This window comes from Brassica oleracea, chromosome C4 (assembly GCF_000695525.1).
Source record: "Brassica oleracea var. oleracea cultivar TO1000 chromosome C4, BOL, whole genome shotgun sequence".
NCBI classification, from domain to species: domain Eukaryota; kingdom Viridiplantae; phylum Streptophyta; class Magnoliopsida; order Brassicales; family Brassicaceae; genus Brassica; species Brassica oleracea.
In genome coordinates, this window is record NC_027751.1 from 34,277,688 (window position 1) to 34,289,952 (window position 12,265).

Here is a 12,265-nt window from a genome sequence, read left to right on the forward strand (position 1 = left end):
CTTTGATATGTTAAAAAGAAAAAAAGAATTCAGGAAAATCTGCAGATAAACATGTTATTTACAAGAAAAAATGTTTGATATTTTGAAAAACAATTAGCAAATATGTGGAGAAGCATGTTATCTATAAAACAATATGTTTGATCTTTTTAAAAAAATTAATAAAAAAATTTTTGCAGAACAAAATTACTTAAAATATCTTGTGGAAATAAAAGATTTTAAAGAATATTTTTAAAATAAATAATTTTATTATTTTAAAATTCTAACTTCTTAATATCAATACTCTAATTTCTTCTATGATAGCATTTTATAAAATGTTGATAAAATAACAAGACTATTAACAAACTTTAAATTTCTCTCATACTAAAAATAAACTCTTCAACATGTATATTTCAGATGAATACAAGAAGTTTTTTTTTAGTTTTAAAAATATTTGAAAATACATGATATTGATAAAACTTATACTGACTATTTTACTAAAATTAAAATATTATAACTTATTTTAAACTAATGATCCCGTGTTATAAGACATAATATACCCTAACACAATGGTGAATTATTTTTGTTGTTTATATGATAAATACTATTTAATCTCAAATGCTAAACAAATCTGATATTCACCAATAATAAAACCAAATTTCTTAAACCCAACACATACACTAAACCGGATCACTCTCTCGATTAGTGAATCCCTGGGTTGACCATAGTTAAACCACATATCAATATCTTAATAAATTCTAATATATAGTTATATATTAATATAATATTCTTAATTTTTTTTAAATATAACATAATATCAAAAAATCACAAATTTAAAATATAACATAATATCAAAAAATCATGTTTTATTTACAAAATATAACAAAAAATTTCTACTTTTAGTTGTAATTTTTTTTATTTTTAATGAAAAACAAATTATTTGACTTATTTTTAATATTAAATTAGAACTTTGCAAATTGTTAAGACAATAAATATCTAAATAAAAAGTATTATAAATTTAAAACATACAAAAAATGCAAACTTAAATAGATTATCAATATCAAAATAAATTAATGAAGTCATATCAATAAATTTTAGGTTTCTCTATTACTATTTTCTTCATTTTTTTTTCAAATGACATATTAAAATTTTAATCAAAGTTCAAAAAATTGCACATTAGATAATTTATTCAAATCTATACAATATTAAAAATATATGAGAAGTTTATTTAATTCTTAAAATACTATCAGATTTTTCTTAAATTTTTACCGGGGTCAATAAGTGTTGAGTCATCGGTTAGTGGAGGGTTTTTAGCTTTTACCAAATTTTATCAAGTTTTTAATTAATGAGTTTTCATTTACTCCCGAATCAACTCCCGAATCAGAATATATACGGATTACCCAATTCTTTGTCAAGGTCGGGTATGAAAACATTGAATAAAATTTAAAATAAAAATTTTGATGATTATTTTTAATATAATATTTTAAATATAGAATAAAATATTTAACAAATTAATTTTTTCAAAATCCGAAAAGTTAGCCCGCATAGGAAAATAGTTTAAATAAATTAAGTACGCATGTTAAATAAGAAAGGATATACAATATATAAATTAATTTATTATTTTTTCAACAAAAAAAATTATCATGGACTTTAAAATCGCAGTCAAAATCTTGTATTTATCGTAACTATTACATGATCTAGTATATTTATATTTATTGTAACTATTTAAGGAATAAATAGTATTTATTATTAAAAATATTATTAATCACCAATAGTACATGGCATACAACTTAAGGTTATCCAAAAAAGTTAGGTAATACAAATTTTAATTGTGCAATTTTTGCCTCCCACATCATATTTCATAAGAGAAACTCAGCATATATAATTGGATGAAAAAATCTAGTTTATGAAAAGATACAAGCGGACAAAAGATTAAGACCTAAGAAACGTTTTGGCTTAAAGCCCAAAATTTGGACAGAAAACGAACAACACAGACGCCACACTACACAAATAATCCAGTACCATCTAAACCCCACAATAGATCTGATCAAAAGAGACAATAAAACTATAAACGTGAAGCAAGAACTTCACCAACACTGGAGAAGCATATAAGAAAATCATCGTGAGGATTTCTTTCTCCATTGTGTTCTCCCACGATTGATCTCCTGGCCATTTTCTGACAACCTCAGCATATGCAAGAACTGGCTCTCATTGTGTCCTTGTATGCTTGACATGGCAGATCCGTTGGTCCCGGTAAACTTTGAGATCGGGTCGTCAGGGATTTCAGAGGTGGTGAGTGAATCTACAATGTCATCTTGCTGGCATTCTCTTCTGTAATCTAGAGTTATAACTTGAAGCTCATGCGTATCAATGATTTCTTGAGGTATGCTCTGCCATTACCAAGGAACCAAACTCAAATTTAATAGTTAGCTCATTATTAAAATGATAGACGTTTTGAAGGCTTTATTAAGTTACTCACCTCAAGCACCCATCCGATGTAGGTGACGTTATTCACGTGCTGGTTCATGTCCAGATCAGCTCGCCGAGGCTTAAGCTCTAGCATAGAATACTGAGCTGGATCTTCTAGTTTTGGGATTTTCTTTAAGCTGCTATTGTTCTCTTCTGGAAACGCTAGTCTACGAGAAATACAGAGAACAACATGTTGAGATCCACATGCTTAAATATCTGTTTAACTAGCAATTATAATTATTGAAGGGAAGCATGATTCTTTTTCACCTGGGTTCTCGAGGACAGAAAACCAAGTACTCGTCCCGAACTTCATCTGTAACTCTTTGAAGCCGCCTTGTGTCTTGGTTCATCATCACCCACTTGCTGAGAGACCCATGTAACATTTGTCAAACAAAAACAAGCTCAGGTTCCAGAATAATGCATACATCTATATATCTAAATAAGCAACGTGTATGGGAGTTACTGTTGCGCGACTAATGTCAGTGATTTGCATTAGTACATTGATTGATGGCAGATAACAAATGAATTTATGAATAGTAACAAAGCTTTTTGGCAAACCTTGTAGCACGTCCAATAACTTCATTTGTAGCAGAGTCCCTTAGAATCCAATCACGTCTCGTTCCAATCCTTCCTTCACTCTGGCACCATGTCTCTATCTCAACAACATCACTCCTGTTAACCAAGTAAGAATAAGCTTTGAGGTTTACAAACTCCGACCTCCAAAAGTGTCCTAAGAAAAGAAATACCAAGCTGGATATTTGTAGATCTCAATGTGCATTCTTGCAGTGACCCATATGAGATGCAATTTCCTCATGGTGAGTGTTGTGGCAAATCCATCGGTCGAGAATCCACACTTCTGAACATGGTTACACGCCACCTCCTATTAATATATATATTTTCATGCTTAACAATTAACATCAAGACATAACCACAACAGATGGTTTAACAACCAAACGCATACACAAAACTTAGATCACATTAGAACATAGTTTAACATCAAGACACGAGATGGTTTAACAACCAAACGCATACACTAAACTTAGAAAAAAAAATGTGATTCGAACCTGTAAGAGATTAGCAATTGTCTCGACGGTGGCGGTTTTGTTAATCCCAACCTCATAGCTTCTAACAATGAACTTCTCTTTGTACGAATAACCATCTTCCATCAATCGACCAGGTCGGAACCGATCCGCCGGTGTACACGAATTAACAGGGCTGATGCTTCCCTGATCCGCGGAGATAACTGCCCGTAGAGGATCTAAGGCCGGCTTCCTCAGCTGAGAAGACGAGACGGCGATGGTACGGCGATTAACCGGGATGAAAAAGGAGGAATCAGAGAAGAAGGAGAAGGTGTGTAAGTGGTTAGTCACATTACACGAAAGCTTCAACATTTTTGATGCCTTTTTTTTATGGTTTCTGAGGTTTTGGTTTATAGAAGAAGAATCAGGGATCTGTGTGTTGTATCTGAAGCTCGATGTTAACGAGGAAGGTGGAGATTAGTAAATTACGATATTGCCATTAAAAAGCTGGTTGTTTCGCCAATTGGCAATGACGCATGTGTGGTGAGAATAAGAAAGCTCTGTTTTGATCTTTCGTGACCTCTTCACCGCTCTATTTATTATAGTTGACTACAACTTTTTGTATCCATCAAAAATTGAAATGTATTTACTTTTTTTTCTTTTGAACAACGAAGTGTATATACATTTTTTTTTAACGCCCGAATAATTATTATGCTAATACAAGAAATATTACGGATGATTCTACAGCCGATAATTTCACCTGCCGTATGAGGATTCACGTCTGACTGCATCACCTGAGTCGTTATATGGAATCCATGCTTGACGGTACTCCTTGCGCCATGCTTCAGATCTCTTGTAAGTCTTTTCTTCTTTAATTCGCATAACTCTGCATTCTCCGAGAATCAAAACTCAGACCTCTTGGCGTAGAAACATTAATGAACCCTTGGTCAAACCACTTGACCAAGGTGGCTTCCACCCGAAGCGTATATACATGATACATGGGAAATGAGCTTTACATTCTTTAACTATTTTCAGTCTCACATCTTTAATACAAATATAATTTGTGGGATATATTTCAACAAATTGTTATCTGTGTAAAATGATCTTACAAACTTGTAATAAATGAGTTACAATACAAAGTTTGTATTAAGAAATGGTATTGGATAATTTTCTTTTTAGTCAAAAAAGAAAAGAAATGGTATTGAACATGTAAAATATAATTATATAAACTTTCACACTCAAATATTTTGACTGCAACTTTTTGTATCCATAAATTTTGATGTATATGCACCGTAGCAAAAAAAAATGTATATACATAATACATTGGAAATGATTTTAAAATACTTTTAAAATATGAATGGTGACTAGAGAATGAAGAAAAATAATGCATTCTTTAATATTCTTAATAAATTTTACCATTCATAAAAATAGTTTTTTCTTTCTATTTTTTTCTCATTCTTTTTATTGTAAAGAAATATATAACAAATTTATTATTTACTAAATATGATAAAGAATCATTATTCCTCATCGTTCCTATAATTTTATTCTTTTCCATTTTTTTCCTATTTGTTTTCAATGTTCATGTGTTGGTTACGAGTTAGACTCAATATTTTTTATGTATATTTTAATACTTAAATATTGTGTGCACAAATTTATTATTTAACTAATTATTTATATTAAAATATTCAACCAAGACCATATCAATAAAGGCAACAAAAAATTAACATTTTACCGGCTAAATATTTTAATTATATTTTGTGCAGTCAACGACTAATTAGAAAATTAATTTGTGTATACAATATTTGAGTATTAACTATGCAATTAGAGATACTTCAAAATAAACGAGTAATTTTTCTTTGGTATTCATATAAGCTTAAATCATTAACAGCAATTTAAAAAATATATATATTTAAGTTACTAAGTTTTGTCATATATAAAATAATATGACACGAATACATATGCATTGTGTTGTTGATGCACAACAAACGATTGCATAAACCATAGATCCAAAACCATCTGGAAATGATCTGAAACACAAAATAAATGAGTAACATACAAAAGTTTGTATTGAATAATACTTAACATGAAAATATATAATTATATAAATTTTCATACTTCACACTATTTATTTGTTTCCAAGAAAAGAAAAGAAAAACAAGAAAACTCTGTTTTGATTTCGCACGTGACCTCATCACCGTTCTATTTATTATATCTAGGGCATCTCCAATGGTTGGTTTTATTTTCAGCTTCAAAAGTACACTTTATTTAAAATGAAGCAAAAAATGAAACACATCTCCTCCAATAGTTTGCTTCATTTCTTTCTTGTAAAATGAATATTCCAAGTATATTCCATGTCCATTTTATCATTAATTATTAATAACATCTTATACATTTTCATATTTAGTAATTTTACCCAAGTGTTTTGTTTTAATAATAATCTAACATAATTATTATTTAATATAAATCAAATATTATCATATTAAAATATTACTACATAACATAAATAAACAAACACAGAACGCCATATTTTGTAAAAAAGACATTTTATATATATTTTTTCTTTAAATGATTAATAAAAGTGTTTAGAAGTAAAATGTGATATTCTTTATCTTCAATTATTTTTAAACGAATTAAAATTTATATTCTCATGTTTTTCAGTATAAATATCTAATTAGATGAATAGAATTGTCAAAATTTTAAAATTGATTGGATAATATTGACATATATAATTTATTTCGGTAAAAGATAGAAACAAACAAAAGGTAAAGACCAATTTATAATTTAGAAAGTTCAGCTTCACAAATGAAGCAATGAAGAGTATTACTTCAAATTTGAAGTCATACTGTTCATTGCTTCATTTTGAAACAAGAAATGAAGCACCATTGAAGTAAAATTTGCTTCAAAATGAAGTAAAAAGTAAAAAATGAAGCATCATTGAAAATGGTCTTAGTATTTTATGTTTGGAATTACTGTAGTGGTGAGTAGGGTGGTCTGTCCAGACCTAAGGAGTGAAACAAAATTGGAGATTATTCGCAGATTAATTAGGGATAAATTTAAGTATTTTCTATCTTTTGTGAATGTATTTTCTATTTTTTGTTCAAAGTGAATATATTTATACACACTAAGCGATTTACAGAATGATACCAAGGCTGTAACTAGATGTTAATAAAAGGACTAAGTGGAATTAAAAGAATGATAATTATTGGAATCCAATGGAATGGAATTAGTTCCAGAACTATTTTTACGTAGAATGATTTTTCAAAAGAATGTTGATATTTTTTAGAATGGAAAGAAATAATATGGAATGAGATGGAATACTCATTCATTTTTTTCATTGCAACTGATGAATATTTTGTGAAATAAGAAGAAATTAAGCATTCAGAAAAATTTTATTCCAAAAAAATGCATTCCAGTTGCACTCCAATAGTTTGTCGTGGCTGGTGGAAATATTAGTAGGTTTATAACTATCCCATCTGTTTTAGGCATAAGAGCATTTTTTAAAAAACACTCTATAGCTTCAAAAATCAAGTTCTTTGCTATCCGTAAAAAAATTTCAAAATATGAAGTTTTACTACTCAAAACTTCAAATTTTGAAGGTTCATATATTGTTTTAACCTCAAAAGTATGAATTCAATAAATCAATAAGAATCACTCTTATTGGTTTAAGAAACTTTCTCAAAACTTAAGTTCTCGCAAGATCTCTCAAACTCATAAGTTATGTCACAATTTGACGTCTCCCTATAGATTTATAATTTCCTAAGCACATTAGTACAACCTAATTTATCCTAATCACAACTCAACTAGGATAAGTATAACTTGAGCTCAAAGTTAACTCTCAAGTTTACTTCCAACATTTTCCCCTTTAAACTTGAAGTTAACTTCTTCTAAATCTTGAACTCCAATAAGTTCTCTGATCTCTTTGAACTTAATTCTTCCTAATGCTTTAGTTAAGATATCCGCCTTTTACTCATTGTCTGGTACATGTTGTACGTCGACTTGATCATTTTCTACACATTCTCTGATGAAGTGATACGCTTATGTATATGCTTGTTTCTTCCATGAAAAACCGGGTTTTTGGTAAGGGTGATTGCGGACTTGTTGTCGATCTTGATCATCACTTTTCCGCATGGTTCTCCGGTGACTTCTTCAAGTAACTCTTGCAACCATATAGCTTGTTTACCAGCCTCAGTAGCAGCCACGAATTCAGCTTCACATGAAGATAAAGCCACCATTTCATGTTTCCGTGAACACCAACTGATTGGACATGCGTTAAGATAGAATACATGACCTGTGGTGCTTCGTCCATCATCTTCATCTATGTTGTGACTGCTGCCGCTGTACCCTACAAGTTTTGACTTTACCATCCGTTTGAAGAACAGTCCGTAGCTAAGTGTCCCTTTTAGATATCTCAATATCTGCTCCAGGGCCGCTGCGTGTGATGTCTCCGGCTTGTGCATATAACGGCTTAATATCCCTACACTGAAGGATAGATCAGGCCGCGTGTGCAACAAATACGTAAGACACCCGATCATTCGCCGATAGCTTTTCTCGTCTACTTCTTGTTCATCTTCTGCTTTTGATAACTTCAGTCCAAACTCCATAGGTGCTTGTCTGGCATTGCAATCCTCCATGCCGGTTTCAGCTAAAATTTTCTCAGCATACCGTTCTTGTTTGAGTGTACTACCTTCTTCGCATTGATGAACCTCAATCCCTAAATAATGTCAGCCTTCTGAGATCAATCATCTCGAACTTCTCCGCCATACTCGCCTTGAATTCTCTCTAAACTCAACTGTGATGATAAGATCGTCTACGTATACAGCCACTAGAATCATATGTCCTTCTTCATACTTTCGACATAGTGACGGCTCTTTATGACATCGATGAAACTTGAGTGCCTGAAGAACATTGTTTAGCTTCTCGTTCAACGCTCTCGAAGCTTGTTTTAAACCATACAAAGCTTTATGTAGTTTATACACTTTATCTTCATGTCCTTTTACCTCAAATCCTTTAGGTTGTGTCACATATATAGTCTCCTTTATATCACCGTGAAAGAATGATGTTTTGATATCTAGGTGATGCACTTCCCAACCATTAGATGCAGTCAAAGCGATGATAAATCTCACTGTTTCTATCCTTGCTACAGGTGCAAAGACTTCTTCAAAGTCTATGCCAAAAATAATTAAATATCTAGGGAGTAGAAAGATATTAAAAAAAGAAAGGAAAAAGGAAATGCGGTTTGGTTATTTTCTTAATTTTTTTTTGTTATAGGGTGCAAGATGCAATTTCCTTTTAAATATAGTAAAAGTTGAAAAAAAAAACAAGATAAAAATGGTTAATACTTTGATTTTATTTTTTAAACCTGTACAATCAAAAACTACCTTTATAAAATAATGTTTTAGTTATTAAAATTTATTTATGATAATGGCCAAAATATTAGTATCACATAACCACAAACCAACAAAAGCAATCCGAGAAGTTATTGACTATAGCTACCCTAAATTCAAGAACCACAAACCAACAAAAGCAATCCGAGAAGTTATTGACTATAGCTACCCTAAATTCAAGAACCACAAACCAACAAAAGCAATCCGAGAAGTTATTGACTATAGCTACCCTAAATTCAAGAACCACAAACCAACAAAAGCAATCCGAGAAGTTATTGACTATAGCTACCCTAAATTCAAGAACCACAAACCAACAAAAGCAATCCGAGAAGTTATTGACTATAGCTACCCTAAATTCAAGAACCACAAACCAACAAAAGCAATCCGAGAAGTTATTGACTATAGCTACCCTAAATTCAAGAACCCAACATAACCACATTTATTGACTATAGCTACCCTAAATTCAAGAACCACAAACCAACAAAAGCAATCCGAGAAGTTAACAGTTTGTAGGCCAACAAACAACTACTCTTATAGTGTAACAAATAAGAAACAAAAATGTCAAGGTTTCTCTTCAAAGCCATCTAGAAAAACCGGAATTACGTCGACGAAATAAACAAACCCAGTTTTTAAACTGATTTTATCAGATGTCAAGATTCTTCTTTGTTCAATCTTGGGAAGAGTTTCTGTTCCTCAGCTTTCTTTTTAGCAAGGGCTTCTTCGTTGAGAATTTGTATAGGAAACCACACAGGTAACGTGATTGAATCCATGTTGCGCACCCTCTCTAAAAAAGGTTTTGATCTAAGGCTAGCATAATCAAATGCTGTGCCAACCGTAGCAAAAGCTATAGAGTATCGAAATGCACCACGAGGTCCTCCTGCAAACACCGTCAATATGCCCTATAATGTTAGTTTCAAGGTCACCAAAAAATGTACAAAGATCCATTCAGCAAACAGAAAATGAGGTATTATATTTAGCACATGTATTAAGTAATGAAGTTGAAGTAAAAAAGAAGCACATCCCGTTAATTTCAGAGATTAAGACAAGCAATTCTTCAGAGTTTAAGAACAGAGATTAGAGAAGACAGCAGACAGATAACAAACCTTGAAGTCGTCCTAATAAAGCACCACTGAAAAGACCACCGATGGCTGAATTCATTAAATCGTCGTCTTGTGATTTTCTAGTTATTTTAACCAATTCACGAACCCCTGCGAAAAGGAAAAGATCACTTCTTATAGAAATCAAAAGAGTCTCATTGTCAAAGCAGAGAGGTTATTAGTTACCGCAATAGCAAGCAGCAACGATGGCAGAATTAGTAGCATATGTAGCTGGTATATTGGGATGAGCTTTCCTACGTTTTGACAGTAAACCAACTCCTCCCCCTGTTACTCCTGCATTGGATAAATACAAAATCTCAGATCACTCTACGATCCCAAAATCTCTAAGCAACGCAGAGCTTAGGTCCTCTAAATCCTTAAAAGCACAGCATAAAGCTGAGAATATAATCCCAAGAAACAAAACACAGATAATCCATCTCCAAATAGAAAAGACAAGCCAAAACAGAATTTACTGACCCTCAAAAGATAGCATAAAACTAAAAGTGGTGATGCTAAATCTTGCACTTTCCATAACTCTATGATCTAAGCAATAGAAAAGTCAGATGTTACTGTAGTTAAGCCCTTAGAAGATAAGTATAAAGCTGAGATCTTTATCAATACACACTACATGTTGCCAAGAGAATAATCTTAGCAAAATCACAAGTCCAGCTATCACAATACTCAGAAAGTTTCTGCAGTACCAATGGCAATATATGATTCAATGTATCATTTCATTCTATATGATTCCCAAAATTCAAAATTCAAAAACAAAACACATAAGTCTAAAACCCTATAAAGATAGCTTATACATCCATTAAAAGAGAAATCTCAAAAACACAGTTAAGAGTTACAATCAATCAATCAATCGATCAATACCAATTCCTATAAGGTATGGATAAAACTTTTATTCTCTAAAGATCCAAATCAAGAGCGGAAAGGTCGAAACCTGCGAGAAGAGAAGGGATCAATAAACGCTCCGATAACGAAGGCGGCTGCTCGATCGGAAGCTGAATCGCCTCTTCTGAGAGTTTCGGATCCTCCGACTCCATTTCGGAACACTCCAATTTGTGTTGCTAAATGGTGACTCGGCTTGGTTGACCCCCCGCGAACAAATAGCACTAATTGTTCTTTGAATTTAACCTTGCTATCATATGAGATATTACTAAAAATGCCATTCATTTTAAAACTAAACATAAGATTCTCATTAATGGCAACTTAGTAATTTAATCACCTCTAAGACTAACACATATTTCGTATATACCATTAAGCTAGCATAAAGTTTCATATAACGTAGACATCATTCGCATGATTAAAATATTACCATTAATTTGATAATACAAATACAGTCCTAACCGAATCTTATGATTCATCGAAACCTTACGTCTCTGGCTTCGTTGTACATATCATTTGCACCCTTTAAGCATTCATTGTTCCATAAATATTTTGGTTTATGCACTAAACAATATACATCCTAGGATAACACCTACATCTTGCGCAAGATGAATTTATATGAAAATTATTTAAAAAATATAGTATGGAAAAATAAAATTTATATTCTTAATCGAATTAATATTTTTGGCCCTTAAACAATTTTTTAAATTTTTTTTTGTTAATTACATAATTTGTTTACTGATGAGCTCATCTCATTTTTAAAAATATTTTAAGTAAAAAAATCACTTATCACATAAAAATCATGCCTACTATTTGGTTACAATGAAACTATGTCGGTTTTATATCATAATTTAACAATTGAAAAGTTAATTATGGCTATGAGAAGTTTACACTCACGTGTCAATCATATCTATCATCAATATTTTTCTCATTTTTGTGTTTTTTTTTTCATTTTGGTTATTGCTCGATATAAATATTGATTTTTGAGTTTGTTCTCATTTCGTTATTTTGTTTTGGCCTCAGATTTAGAAAATGTTTAAAATTTAAAATTATTGAAGAAATACATACTTAGTTTAAGATCTGCATCTTGTGCAGAATAAATATTTTATATTTATTACTTATTTTATGTTTTCTGCATATTATGAAATAATAAAATAATAATTATATATTAAATAACTAAGAAATCAGTTACTATTATGTAATAAATTGGCGTGCACATGTAAATCAAACGACCGCTCTTGTTTATTCGCAATCATTTTAGGGTAAATAAATCAAAACAATCAATATTATCTCTCATATATGATATATAATTAAATTTAAATGATATTAACATAGATATATAGTATACTTTTAATATGGATATTTATTAAATGAGGTTTCTACTCATATGATTTTATGATTATTTGCATATTTATGTAACAAAATTTTA

At 30.9% G+C, this 12,265-nt stretch overlaps 2 protein-coding genes across 3 annotated transcripts; both read right to left on the reverse strand.

Annotated features, from left to right (window-relative positions):
- Positions 1 to 1,831: 1,831 nt before the first annotated feature.
- Positions 1,832 to 4,027, reverse strand: LOC106337137 (oleoyl-acyl carrier protein thioesterase 2, chloroplastic). 2 transcript variants are annotated; one of them, XM_013776186.1, is made up of 6 exons: positions 3,510 to 4,027; positions 3,192 to 3,301; positions 3,004 to 3,117; positions 2,713 to 2,808; positions 2,456 to 2,612; positions 1,832 to 2,366 (listed from the first exon to the last, which is right to left on the reverse strand). In XM_013776186.1, exons 1-6 carry the CDS (start codon positions 3,834 to 3,836, stop codon positions 2,094 to 2,096), a joined length of 1,077 nt encoding a protein of 358 aa, XP_013631640.1. In that variant the 5' UTR covers positions 3,837 to 4,027; the 3' UTR covers positions 1,832 to 2,093. The 2 variants fall into 2 exon arrangements, with proteins under 2 accessions (XP_013631640.1, XP_013631639.1); XM_013776185.1 differs by having other exon boundaries at positions 3,192 to 3,325; positions 3,510 to 4,026.
- Positions 4,028 to 9,269: 5,242 nt separating this feature from the next.
- Positions 9,270 to 11,055, reverse strand: LOC106339765. The gene is made up of 4 exons (XM_013778635.1): positions 10,892 to 11,055; positions 10,132 to 10,239; positions 9,952 to 10,056; positions 9,270 to 9,725 (listed from the first exon to the last, which is right to left on the reverse strand). Exons 1-4 carry the CDS (start codon positions 10,992 to 10,994, stop codon positions 9,499 to 9,501), a joined length of 543 nt encoding a protein of 180 aa, XP_013634089.1. The 5' UTR covers positions 10,995 to 11,055; the 3' UTR covers positions 9,270 to 9,498.
- Positions 11,056 to 12,265: the final 1,210 nt, after the last annotated feature.